Raw genomic sequence first — 13993 nt, 5'->3', positions numbered from 1 at the left:
TAATGCATCCCCCACCCCTCAGTCTGAAGTGGTACAGCCCACTAGGCTTCTACCACCCCTGGTGTTGCATATGTAGACCAGGCCGTGGGCGGCTTGCATCTATCCTGAAAACAGATGCTCTCGCCTCCCCCTCCTCTTAACAGCATTTTCCTATGTGAGAGAAATTTCCTCGGTCGACGCGTGCTGCCGTTTTGCTGTGAACAGCTCATCCTCCCCCTGCCACCGGCCCTTTCCAGCCGCCGCTCCCTCGCGTGGCAGCAGAAGGGAGGGGGCCCTTATTTAAACCGACGCGCGGCCTCAGATTGGAACAGAGGGAGGAGGAGCGGGAAAGGGTCCGGAGCGAAATGGGCGCCCCCGAGCCGGCTCTGCATGCGTGCGTTGCTGCAGCGGCTTGACTGGGTCGGCCGGAGGGGCTTTTCGTCTCCTATCTCCAGCGGCGGCGGCGGCGGCGGCGGCGGCGGCAGCAGCAGCAGCAGCAGCAGCAGCAATAACAACACAAGGCCGCGTTGGCGTGGAGATCAGCCGCCGCCGTGCCCCAGGTGCTCCGTTTGCAAGGTAGGCTTTACTCCGTGCTCCGTCCTCCCTTCCCGTTTTCTTGTCCCACGATCTGAAAGCGGACACGTGCGTTTACACGCGCGCACCACTTGAACCAGCCCACGGCGCTCCCCGCGCAGTACTTGGAATGTAAATCGATTTAGTGCCATTAAATAAAACCGAACTGGGACGCATGGTGGTGTGATTTAGATCTGATGCCCTCTCCCTCCCACCCCACCCCACCGTCTCGGATGAATGGGACGGCAGCTCTGCCCATTATCGCTGTGCGTGGGGGTGAGGCACATTGGATACTCTTTACGCAAGCAAGAGATTGGCTTGGCAACGCCAGGATTGGCCTGGCTTGTTGCCTCTTGTAGTTTTAGCCTTAACCAAAAAAAAACCCTGCGTATTTTATTTGCGGAAAGGGAGTTGGCAGCGGCCAGGGCAGTAGTACTAATAATAAGTACTTGGTTCCATGGTCTGGCACTTGATCCTCTCCCAGTCATTTCTAAGAAGCCCTCTCCAGTTGGCAAAGGAGCCTCGGAGCAATGTTATGTCTCAGAAACAGGGGTGTTTGGGATGGTCACTGATTCAGATGCAAGTAGGTCAATACTGGGTGGCAATAATAATAGGAATAATACTACTTAGAGGTGTGTGGTTGTTTAAAAAATGGTACTTTGTATATAAATGTATTAAATAGTAATAGTAGTTAAAATTTCTGATATATTCCCATAGCTCTTAAATCAGAGCACTTAGTGACAAACTAAGCCAGCCTTCCCCAACCAGAGGTGCTGGAGAACAACTCCCATCATCCCCAGCCAACACAGCTATTGGTAATGCTGGCTGGAGGATGGGAGTTGTAGTCCAACACCTCTGGAGGGCACCAGGTTGTGGAAGGCTGAGCTTAGTGCAGGCAGATTGATCTTTGTAATGCCCTGTAGGTGTGGATCATGTCCAGGAGAGATTCATGCTGATGCCAGTGAAAACAGAGCCTCTATGATGGTCTCATTCTTGCCATTGCTTGAAAGCAAAAGTTCATATATTAGATCTGATGATACAGTGCAATCCTGTACTTGTCTACTTAGAAGGAAGCCTGATTGAAATCAGTGGGACTTATTTCCAGGTAAGTGGATGCAGGATTGCTGCCAGTTAGGATTATAAAGCATGAACATTCTGACTGCTTGTTGAGTAGCATATTCCTTATTACCAAATGTATAGATTCATGACCAGAATACCTTTAGAATAGTGTATTCATGGCCAAATTATCCCAGGTCTGTTTCATTTCTGTGCTGTATAAGAGCTCTGTGAATCAAGATTTTCAGCACCTTAAGAACAATAAGAGCCATGCTGGATCAGACCAAAGGTCCATGTAGTCCAGCATTGCATTCACACAGTGGTCAACCATCTGTCAACGGGAAACCCACAAGCAGGACACGAGTGCAACAGCACCCTCCCGCCCATGTTCCCCAGCAACTGGTGTACACAGGCATAGTGGCTCTGATACTGGAGGTTGCACAGAGCCATCAAGCCTAGTAGCCACTGATAGCCTTCTCCTCCAGGAATTTGTCTAACGCCCTTTTAAAGCCATCCAAATTGGTGGCTGTCACTACATCTTGTGGTAGTGAATTCCATAGTTTGACTATGCGCGTGTGAAGAGGTATCTGATTCCAATATAAATGACAGTAAGTGATGCCAGTACCTTTAGTGATAGTATCTGATTCCAGTATAACAGAGCCAATGCAATTGTACTAGATTAACTCATATGGCAGCCAAGATGCTCCTGTTCTTGACTTTCTGGTAGATGGAATCCACCTTAAGCCAGGTCTACACATTAAGATTCCAAAACTTAATTTGTCCCCTTTAGGCCTCATTCCTAGAGTACTGCACAAAGGCACGAGGAACAATTTATTTGTGCTTGCTTGGTGAAACCTTGACAATGTGAGCATGATTCTACATCATGGCCTTTGCCCACACAGAAAGGCAAAGATTGTGCCCATCAGTCGGTGGTAATTTGCTTCCGCAATCTGTACTCTTATGGAAGGGGACCCAAGCCATGGACTGCTGTTAGGGGAAAAAATGCATAAGCAGCAAACAGGCTCACGAAATAAAAACAAATGTTTAAAAGAGTGATTTAGAACAAAAGAAAGGGAAAAGAGAATTAGGGTGCAATCCTTTCTAGATAGGCATCTGCCTCCGAACTTGGAGGTGACCACCTATCCAAAGCAAGGCAGGAGAAGCACCGGGGGGGGGGGGGATCATTCCCTCCATGCCTCTCCTGCCCTGCTTTTTCTGCTAGACGGCCGTTTTCAGCTATCTAGCCGTGGCGGGGGCGAGAAGGAGAAGAGGCTGCTGTACGACACATGTGCACATCTGTCGTACAGGCAGATCTGCTCTCTCCGCCCCAGAATGCCCTCAGCCCCGGCCCTTTTCAGCCGCTCTGCGCTGCTCTTGTGAGCGCAGAGGACGGGGCTTCTCTGCGCTGCCTCCGAGGCAGCACGGACATGGAGGGTGGTCAGTTTTTCTGGAACCGACCTCGGAGCACAGGCTCCAAGGTTAGTTCCCGGAAAACAGCATATCCTATGGCCATCTAGCCACTGTCTAGCAGCCATGGGGTTGCTCCCTCCAAAAGAATAAAACTGAAGGAAAACACAGCTCAATCACCAAAAGGGCAATTTAGTACAGAAAGTTCTCAACGGGTGGTAGAACAGAAACAGAGGGGCAAGGCAGGAGCACAGTTCTCTAGGCATATGGGGTGGGGGTGGGGGTGGGGGCTTCCCACCAAAGAATCTCAGCTCTAGGAAGTTCCAAGGGAGGCTCTGCGTAGCGGAGAACTCATGTGTGTGATGCACAGAGACCACGAAGAAATTAAATTACCTGCTTTTAGAACCCTATACAGCTTGAGACTAGGCTATCTCAGGAACTGTTTGCTGCTATTTGAATCCGCCCACTCTTTAAGATTGTAGAGTCCCCCCACCTACTATGACCAATTGAGTGGGGACTGGAGAACGGCCTCTTCTGTAATATCACCCCCATTACCGAATGGCCTTCCTTCCTCTATACCCCTTGCATGTACGCTTACCGCCTTTTCAAGTAAAGACATTTTATTCAAAAATATGAAAACATTTTATTTTAAGGTGTTTTATTTCCCCTATTTTATTTATATTTTATCCAGTTCCTCTTCTCTGCCACTTGAATGTTTTGCTTTTATCTGCACTTAATTTCATTGGCTTTGATTCTAAGTTCATACAGGTAAAAGAGGAGCGGGCAATTTCCACCAGCTCTCTCCTATATTTGCAGCCTGCCCATGCCATTCCCAAGGATCCCTCCATCTTTAGGAACAGATTTTCAAGGTGGACATCTTGAAGAACTTTAAAACTAAGAACTGGTGCCTAGGTTTTGCTTTCCTCCCTTTAACTTTTGTGTTATGTCTTTCAGTTTGTAAGCCTCAGTCTACCACTGAGCCATGACCCTTCCCATCTCCAGCAGGTTTTTTTTTCAGTTTTTCCTCACATTGGTTCCAAACCGTTCCAAAATATCTACTGTGGCCTGAGTCTGGCATAGTCAAAGAACCCTATCCTAGGGCCTCATGGGGGAAAGGAGGGTTCTTGGATCCAGGAAATCCAAGGCCTCCCCACTTGACTCCTGGAACAGCCTGGTTTGGGGGCACTGGGCTGATTGGCAGTAGTCGTAGGTGGCAGCTCCTCCACCAGAGTTTTTCTCTGATGGCTGAGAGGTACCTCAGCACCATCCTAACCCCCTTCAGCCAGGGCTAGGATTGCACTGTAAGTTATCTGTGGCACACATCATGAGCTAGAAAGAAAGAGGGAAGCTGCTCTCTTGCAGGGTAAAAATGTTCTTGCATAGCTGCTTGAAGCTTACTCATCACAGGTGGGTAGTCAAGTGACTGTCTATAAGACTTACAAGTGGCTGTTTTGCTGGTCCTCACACCTTCATATTACATCATTTTAAGGAGTGTATGCACTGTGTTTTACATATAGCCTTAAATCTGTAGTATGCGCATGTAGCTGCATATGTCAAACAGGCAACATGCTTTTGAAACTGGGATTGGCCATAGTTCCCTGCCATGTTCACAAAGTAACAAATACGCCTTTAACACTGCAGGATACGTGAAGCAGGATGGAGTCACTAAAGCCCTCTTCTCCGTGTGCTTTAACACCTGTTTCAGTCACTTGCTTTCCATAAAGCAAACGTCATTATCAGCACAACTGAACAAAGCCACCTTGTTCTTTATTAAAGAATAGAACAATCTTTTCCTTGTACAAATGGGAGGAACAAATTCCAGGCTCAGAAAGGACACTGCTTCAACCCTATCTAAAATATATGGCAACAATTTTAGCAAACTAACTTTACAAGTCATTGCATCCATTTGGCGAAAGGCCTCTTGTACTAAAATAAAATCGGCAGAGACAGAGAAAATTATCAGTTCAGAGAATTCCATTTTAAGGTAATATGGCTACTTAACAGCATGTTTCATGCCATACCCTCAGACACACATTTAAATGCATGTTGTTCTGGCTTTGATAAACTGAAACAGTTGGCAATATTTTGGCCAGATAGAAAAATACATTGTGAAACTTTTCAAACTTTGTTTAGAAAAGGTTATTTTAAATTGCAGGAGGCTGGAGACTCTCTCTTTTTTTTTTTGCCAATTCAGTTTGAGTCAGCCTGAAGTGACTGGTCAGGTGAATATACTCACTACTGAACACTAATGCTCCACAATGCCTGTGACTGTTTCATAGTTCTGCACCACGCCACTCTCAGAGATGTTCAGGCACCTAGACCCAATATGTGTTCACGTGACTATACAGTGATTCAGACGGGGGTAGTCCAGGAAAAAAAGTCAGCCCAGGGTGTTCCCTGATGAGGCTTTTATTGTGCTGTTGCCCTACCTCATTCACAGAAATTTACAGTGTGTGAGTGTGGCCCAGACAACACAATCTTCCACTTGTAACCTTCCCATGTTTTTCTACCACTTCTTCTATCCCTTTTCTTAATGCAGACCTGTTAAGGAAAAAAAGACAGGATTGCTGCACAAGGCCTTCTGATAGTTAGCGCTAGGAGCCCTCTGCCTGAAAGAGCACCCAATTTCACATAATCCTCATCCACCACCAGCAGCTGTGTTGAATTCACCTTGAGAAGAGTTTTGAGGTTCATCTACACAGGGTGGGATCAGATACTCTCATTCAGTGCATCTGACCCTTACAAGTCAGGTATGAACAGCTGAACAGCATCTATTGAAAACTGTTGTCTTTGGGATGATGTCAGCTGCCGTGAAAGTCTTTCCAGTGGTTTTTTATTTGTGCTGGCTGCTTCACACACACAAGGCATCACCAGACTGTATTATGATGACCAGGCATGTATGGAATCATAGAATAGTAGGGTTGGAAGGGGTCTATAAGACCATCGAGTTTGACCCCTTGCTCAACGCAGGAAACTAAGTCAGAGCATCCCCGACAGATGGCTGTCCAGCCTCATCTTGAATGCCTCCAGTATTCTGTCAGAGCTGTTGCACTCCTGCCTTGGCAATGGTAGCAGGAACAGCAGCATGATGGGACATTCCTACTGGTCACTTTGCAGCACCAGTATCTGCCTAACCATGACTACAGTGCACTGAGATGCATGGTGAGTATGTGACACATTAGAGCAGAGATAGGCAACCTAGTGCCTACCAGGAGTTTTGAACTACAACTCTCATAATCTCTTACCATTGGCCATACTGGCTGGGTCTGCTGGGAGTCGTAGTCCCAAAAATGTGAAGGGCACCAGGTTGCCTACCACTGTATTAGAGACACACATGTACCCAGGCAAGATGTGCATCAGCTGTGCAGCTTTCCTGTGGGAAATTTACAGCACAGATATTTCCCCATTTAGGTTTATGGCTGCTTGCTTTTACATTTGTGTGGCATACTTACTATTTTTATGGAAAGGTTGTCAGATTGCAGTTGAGTAATCTTTTTGTTCTGTTACACAGCAACTTCAGTGCAAAAGTGCATACAAGTTTTCAAGATACAGACATGACCAAGGCAAAGTGAACCTTGATGAATAAATACCATGCGCTTCCATGGTTCGGATTGAATAGCTGGTCGATTTGTCTTCCCTTGTGATCAAAACCTTGAAAAAATTAGTGCAGACAGCTACTGCTCAAGCCAGGAAGTTCTACTTCCTTTAAAAATTATGCATGCCAAAAAGTTCCTAACATTGCTGAAAAATATCTGAAACTGATTAAGAAAGGGGAAAGGGCACCTGAAAGGTTCATTTGTTAATTAGAAAACACTTCCTTTCATTTTTTTTACTCTTAGGTTGGTCAAGATGGGAGAAGATCTAGTGGTAGAGACTGAGGACACAGCACCATCTGCGAACAATGATGGTATTCCAATGCCTCAAGCAACTCAGGTATTTGTTATTACAGGGTTGGGCAGACGTCTGGCTTGCAGGATCCACACTTTTTGTTAGAACCCTGAGGTCCACCAACTGGAGCTAGGTGCAAAATAGTAACTCAGGCGGGCAAAATTAAGGAACAGGGTGCCTCTGAGCATATGCACAGCCCAGGAATTTATGTTCAGGACCAAAGCCAAGATCATATGTCCTGTCACACAAAAGTCTACTCCCAAGTTTTCCCTCAAATGTTCTTTTCAATAACCTAACTTGAGAAGGGAAAAGCTTGCTGCTATTGATAAAGAACTGGGAGTCAGAGATCTACCAGTAGATCCTGATCGATCTTCTGCCCACCTCATCTTATTAATAACTTTTAACTATATTGATGATATAAGTTAGGGATGGGGACCTGCCAGATACAGCCTGTTAGAGGGGTCATCATGGGGCCTGCCAACTTCTCCTTAGGCCCCATTCCCTCTCCCCAAGACTGGGAAATCTCATATCTTCAAACAACAGCTGATCAGAGATAAGAGTTTTCCCCTGCTCTCTACAAAGCAGCTTCCACCCATCCACCTTGGTGCATTTAGGCTTTTAAAAGCTCTCTATTGGGGAGGGGTCACAGCAGGTGAGGGAACAACTAACCCTCCACTCCCCAGTGGAAAATCCTCAAAAAATCCCCCATGCTTTAGTCAGGCTTTAAATAACTATAGAAATCAGCCTAATTGCAGCAGGGGGAGAGGCATTGGGAGGCAGGGGGCATTGCAGGGGCGTGATGGACTAACCCAGAGGTGTAGAACCTTAAGCCTGGGACCAAATCCAAATCCCTGCTGGGTTCAGCAGATGGTCATGCCCACTCTCTCTGGCCCCACCCCCTTTCTCCCAACCACCAATGGTTTGTGCAGTTTTCTCCCCATCCTAAAAGGTTAAAATAGCTTAGGCGGTTGGGCAGGATAGAGATGGAATAAATAAAATAAATATATAAAATGCCTCATCTAAGGCTTAGTTACTGGCAGAAAGAGCTTTAAGGTGCAATCCTATGCATGTTTAGATAGGACAAAGTCCTACAACTAGCCAGCATGGCTGGCTGGGACAAACTGGGGGCATCTCCACATCAGCCTAAAATCCTGCATTTGAAATGGGGCTTTCTGCTTCTGTTTTAAATGCAGGATCACGACTCCCATTTTCACCCCTCCCCTTTCCCCCTCCTTCTCCCTGTATCTGAGTCTTCTTATTATCTTGCATTTCCTCTTTTCACAGGGGGAACTCAAATGGAACACAATGGGGTAATTTGATAACTCATTATCTGTGATCTGTTTAAAAACGGAACAAAGGGCATTTCGTGCAGGAGACGCTGTAGAGGTTCACGGTGTCATGTAAAGAGCCCACAAACTTCCAGGAAGGAGCAATCTCAATCGCAGGATAAAAGCTCCGTGTGAACAAAGCCTGGGAGTTGTAGGACTTTTTTCTGTCTAAACGTGCATAGGATTGTGCTCTTAAGCTCCAGTTTGCTGGTGTTTTTGGCCCCACCCCTTTTTCCTTTGGATCCAGCCACCACTGGAATGTGGGCCCCAGGAGCTTCTCTGAAATGGAATTTGAACCTTGAGCTAAAAGAAGTTCAACACCCCTGGGCTAACCCTTCTCTCCCTAATGCTATGACCATTCCCCTCCTCTCCTCCCAAAATCAGCTCTCCCTTGCTGCAATCAGGCTTTTTAAAAGCCTTCATTTGTGCCAGTGGAGGTTCTAAAAAACTAACTGCAGTAGAGCGGGGAGCATTTTCAGGAGGGAGGGCTGTGTGAGTTTGTGTCTGGCCGGCCTGCCTGCCTGACATGCTTGCCTTGAGCGAATTTGGCCCTTGCAGTGAAAATGATTCCCCACCTTTGATGTAGGTACTACAACCTTAGGAGAGTGAAGCAAAACATCTGTGTTTCAGAAGTAGATATTAATCCTTACCATGCATCAGCCCTGCAGGGACTGTTGGACTAATCCTCAACCCCACCCTTTTCTCACTGATGGCTAAAGCACACTTGACATTATTCATGCTTTAAAAAAAAAAAAATGCAAAGTGGTGTGGTTTAATGTAGATGTCATGTCCAGCAGCCTTTGGTCCAAAAACTGTCTCCAGCAGCTACAGTTCTCCTTGGCCCTTGAGGTGACTTCTTCCTGCATAGACCTTCAACAGAACTTAGCCCAGGTAGCACAGTTAATTCTCACTCTCTTTCAGTGGGGAGCTTGGCAAATCACAGGACAGACTCCTAACTCTCCTTCCATCTCTTTATGGGGGCTTCTTGTCCTTCCCTCTCCAACCCATCTTTGCTCAATTATAACTGCAGCTGCAGCATAGGACAGATCTCTGCTGGGTCATAGTACAATTCCCAGGATGCTTAGGACTTTGTTCCTTTTTATCAGTATTAGATTTGTCTGTCACCTATCCTGGAGAATTAATCCTTAGACGACTCATATCACATGACTAGACTTGTATAAAGTTCAGTTCCGCACAGGCTATTCAGCAGGCACCATCTCAAAGAGACTCTGAGTGGGACAAGGCCTCAGGTAGGCTCAACGGACTGCAAGGCTTTACAGACTGAACTAGGTAGGAATAAGGTAGGAATCAGACAAATGGAAGGACAGTCAGATATATTTATTATACAGCCACAGTTGCAGCCGTTTGCTATGGGCAAGACAGATGAATTGCTTTTCATCATTATAAAGAGAAACGGGGGAACAGCAGGTGTTACGATTTATACATAGAAAATACTCCAACAGATTATTTAGAAGCTTGACAGCGTAGGAGAGGTAGGTTTGACAATGGTCCGGGCCAATTTTGAGGCAGAAAGGATAAGAAATTATTTATTTTGATACGAGTTAAAGTTCGACAGGTGACTCCTGCAGTTTGACAGGTATTGTCAAGTTTTTTCCCTGGGGTTGTACTTGGCCAGCTGATTTGTTTGCACTGTGTCCTTTGGGAAACTATTTTTTTGTCTTAGGTAAAGGGTACCATCCACCACGTGATTGCCCTGGTAGTAGGGTAACATGGTCGTAGCTTTTATAAGAATTGCTAATTTTTGGCCTTGAACCAGTGTTACTTAGCAACGGCTTCGGAATGACAGTCCCTGGGAGGGAGATGAACAGCCCTGGCTTTATTTAGTAGCTCAGTTGGTACAGAACAGCATTTCTCAAACTCTAGACCAGAGGCCACCAGTCGGCCTCAGCCTATTTTCAGTGCTGCAGCCCAGTCAGTACCTCCTGCGGGAGGGAGGGATGAAACTGGCAGTGTGGGCAGATAGGTTGCAAGTTAAGTGTGAGAGGAGAAGGGAAGAAGAAATGTCAGGAAATATTTTGAGATGCATGTGGGGGGTGAGGGGAGAAGGGAGAGGAGGAAAGCTTCTTCTTTTTTTAAGTCCTCAACTTACTTCATTTGGCTCAGCAAATTTTGCCTGAAATGGGGAGGCTGAGTCAGGGCCAATGCCTCTATTTCACTTGAGGAAAACTGAATTATGGAACTCCATGCTACAAAGAAATCACTGTAGCAAAGAATTTGGAGATTTCTAAAATGGGATTAGATACCAATATAAAATTATGTAAGTAATTGCCAGCTGATAATGCCAGACTCTGTCTCCATCTGCCAGCATTTTGTAACTGGCTTTGCTCCTGCACTAAACTTTTGCAACTGGTGGGCCTCAGTCAGTTTCAGTTATCTCAAGGAGGCCCTGAGGATAGAAAAGTTGAAAAACCCTGGTTTCGAGTGTGGTACTAATAATGCCAAGGTCACGGGTTCGATCCTCGTACAGACCAAGAGTTTTTAGCTTTATTTTTTGCCCTACTCATCATTTACCTCATTTTTTTTTTAAGTCAAAAATAAATGCATAGGGTTAGAAAATGGGCAGAGGATAAAAAGGTTTGCCGAGAGTACTTGGAACAAATGCACAATTAACCCAGTGATCTTTTAAAAGAGGGGAGTTCATCAGAGCAAGTATAGACTGTCTATCCATTACTACTGAAACTTCTCTTGGATTCCCCCCCCCCCGCACAAAAAAACCCCATTCCCAACTCAGCTCTGCCTTATCAATTCTCTCTGTTGCCTGTGGCTCTCCCCTCCCAAGGTCGCTTTACTTTATTGTTTTCTGTAGCCTTGGATGATAACTAATATGTAAAAATACAAGAAAAACATTCAACAGTAGAGGAATTCAAAAACAGCAAAAACATTTGGGACTTCTTCATATAAGTTGTGAATTCACTTTGACACCTTCATTTTAGTTGTTGACACTATATGTTTCATTTAATAAGTTAGCCAGTTAATAGGCTTAGGGCGCAATCCTATGCATGGGTAAACAGAAAAAAGCCCTACAATTCCCAGCATACTCCAGTCAGCATGACTGGTTGGAGGGATGCTGAGAGTTGTAAGACTTTTTTCTGTCTAAACATGCATAGGATTGCACCCTTAAGATGAGATGTATGTGAATTCTTTCCCTTTTAAATGGTGGTGATTTCTTATTAATCCTGACATTCTTCCCTTTCTTTTTCCATTGAGGATCTCATTTTCAGTTTCACGTTTGCCCGATCACAGAGTTGTATGATAGCCTTCTCAAAATGTAATCAAATTCCATTAACAAAACAAAAGAAAAAAATCTTATGGTTTAAGGGCTTTCCATGTTTACTCAAGCTTCAAAATCCTGGGAAATTGCAGTGCTTAACCCTTAATATATGTGTTAATTAGCCAATATGGTTATGGTATGGCATCCTATGTTGTGGTTATTTCAAGTTTACTACTGTCCTGGAGCTGGATGGCTGTTAGTGGTAGACTTAAGTCGCACATTTGGCTATTTGCTGGAATAGACACATGGAGTCTATGCAACTGAAGCTACCCATTCCATGTTACAAATACCCAGCTGGCAACCAATACCATCCACTTAGAATACTAGTATTAGAAAGGACCTTGATGTTCCTTACTACAGGAAGAATTCTCAAGCTTTTGAGCAGCCATTTTGTGAATTGAGCAGCCAGTTTTCATTAACCCCTATTATACCATAACAGTAAATATACAGGACTTTCAGCAAATTTTAACAGGGACAATAACCATTTTGCCACCACGATTATAATTGTGGGGAGGGGCTCAGACCCTCAGTTATGGTTTTGTGGGGAAGTGAGTGTCAGTACCCAATTATCAATTTGTGGGGAAAGTGTCACCTTACTCCTTCATTCTTTTCAAGGCACCTTTTTTGTTCTCTCTGTCTTTATCTGCCTTTCTCATTTTTCCAACCTTCCTTCCTTCCTTCTGTCATTTTCCCTTCCCACTTGCACCTCTGCATTTTGCTCTGTTCATTCACATTGTCTTTTCCCTCTCTTATGTTCTCTTTCCTTTGGTTACAAAATGTGGGGGGTAGGGTTGCTGACTGCTTGTGTAGTAGTGGACGAAAGCTTAAACTAAAACCTGGAGCACTTCTACCAAAAAGGCCCTGTCCCTCAACCCCACCAATTGCTCTGTCCTTGATGGAGCTTAGAAACAGGGCCTTGGAAGATGACTGCAACTGACAGGCAGTTTCATGTAGGAAGAACCTGCATGAAGCTTGCATTTTCCAGGATTTCAGATGTGGATGCAAGACTGTTTCATAGCATTTCCCGTTGCTTTGAGAGTCTTAATAAAAATGTGCCAGTATGATAATTTACCAGTATGATAATTTACATTCAAGAACCTCTGGCTAAGTCAAAGGGGTGCTTACAGCCCATCCTAAACATATTTACTTGTTAGTAAGCCCCAATGAGTTCAGGAGAATATACTTCCTAGTAAGTATACTTAGGGCTCCAGCTCTAATTATCTGGTACCTCAGTGGAAGCCTATAGATTATCATTGTTGAGATTGTTTCTTTATTTTAATTCATGAGGCCAGAATTTTGGATGCCAAAGCTGTCGATGGTATTGTGCAAACAGAAGAAACTGCTCTGCTGAACAGTGGTGGGCAACGACCTCAGGAACCTATGGCTGAGTCAAAGATGCTGGAGAAACTGAGGCAAATATGTGCTTGTCCTCCACAAGGCATACTTGCCAAAATGGTAACATACGGTATGTAAAAGAAAAAAAGAAATTGTAGGAATGCTAATTAAAAAATGAAGAAAGGAAGCCACCCTCTTAAATTTTCTGTGTTGAATATGTATTCTATGGAATCACAATTTTATTCTGTTCTGAATTTCCAAAGGTTCAGGTTAGGTAAGAGTGGGGAAATGGGCCTACACAAGCCGTGATCCACCAGACATGTTTTTTGGCCTTTCCAGTGCTTGAGACGGTTCTACCCTTAAATGAGGGCTAGAAAATAATTTTAAATAAATAAATATAAATTAATTAATGAATAACTTTCCTGTTTTTGCAGTCCAGACCAGGCAGCACACACACAAAGGTGCATGGCAATCTTTCCCAACTTGGTGCCTTCCACGTTTGTTGGATGCCATCTTCCATCACCTGCAAGCAGCCATGGGTGGCTGGGGATGATGGGCATTCTAGTCCAACACACCTGGAGGGCACCATGTTGGGGAAGGCTGGTGTATGGAGTATCAGATTGTGCCACTCCAGTGTATTTCTTCCACACCCTCTTATTGACTATCTTATCCACCCTACTAGCTATGTTGAATTACTCACAGGTTACTGTGTCACTCAGTGGAATTGTACATTCCACTCAGTGCAAGAGTTAAGTGGGTAATTATCCCAGGGTAGTGGGATAATAATGATGTAAATAGGCCTGTGGAATCACCAGAAAAGATGTGGCATATGCTATCTTTCATGGCCCAAGAATAATATGAAGGTACAGCTCTGCAGCTTGAAACAAGCCCAGCCTGCTAAAGCAAAGCTAGTTTTGTCTCTGAAGCTTGCCTGAACGGGAGACTGGCTGAGAACCACCAATGCAAACCATTCTGAGTTTTTTTGAGAGAATGAAAGTATAATTGTGATAAATAAAATACATATTTAGGAGCCTGAACCAAAAACCCACAAAAAGCTACTACAATTATTTCCTCCAGTAAAAGAGCCTTCCGTTTTGTTGCATATGGTTTGCAGTTCATTGCCTTTTTCACATAC

The 13993-nt window shown here is 44.7% G+C and overlaps 1 protein-coding gene across 2 annotated transcripts in view; it reads left to right on the top strand.

Annotated features, from left to right (window-relative positions):
• Window positions 1–309: 309 nt before the first annotated feature.
• Window positions 310–13993, top strand: part of SLC9B2 (solute carrier family 9 member B2) — a 33962-nt gene continuing 20278 nt past the window's right edge. The window contains exons 1-3 of one of the 2 annotated variants that reach the window (XM_084855741.1): window positions 310–555; window positions 6855–6948; window positions 12811–12988. In XM_084855741.1, coding sequence (XP_084711867.1) covers window positions 6865–6948; window positions 12811–12988 — 262 coding nt within the window. In that variant the 5' untranslated portion in view covers window positions 310–555; window positions 6855–6864. The remainder of the gene's footprint in view (window positions 556–6854; window positions 6949–12810; window positions 12989–13993) is intronic. The other variant, XM_084855743.1, reaches the window with a different exon arrangement.

Source organism: Heloderma suspectum, chromosome 5 (assembly GCF_057233095.1).
Source record: "Heloderma suspectum isolate Gila_16-S chromosome 5, 16-S_ref, whole genome shotgun sequence".
NCBI lineage: Eukaryota > Metazoa > Chordata > Lepidosauria > Squamata > Helodermatidae > Heloderma > Heloderma suspectum.
The sequence above is the reverse complement of the archived record's forward strand: the minus strand, read 5'-3'. Positions and strand labels throughout refer to the sequence as shown.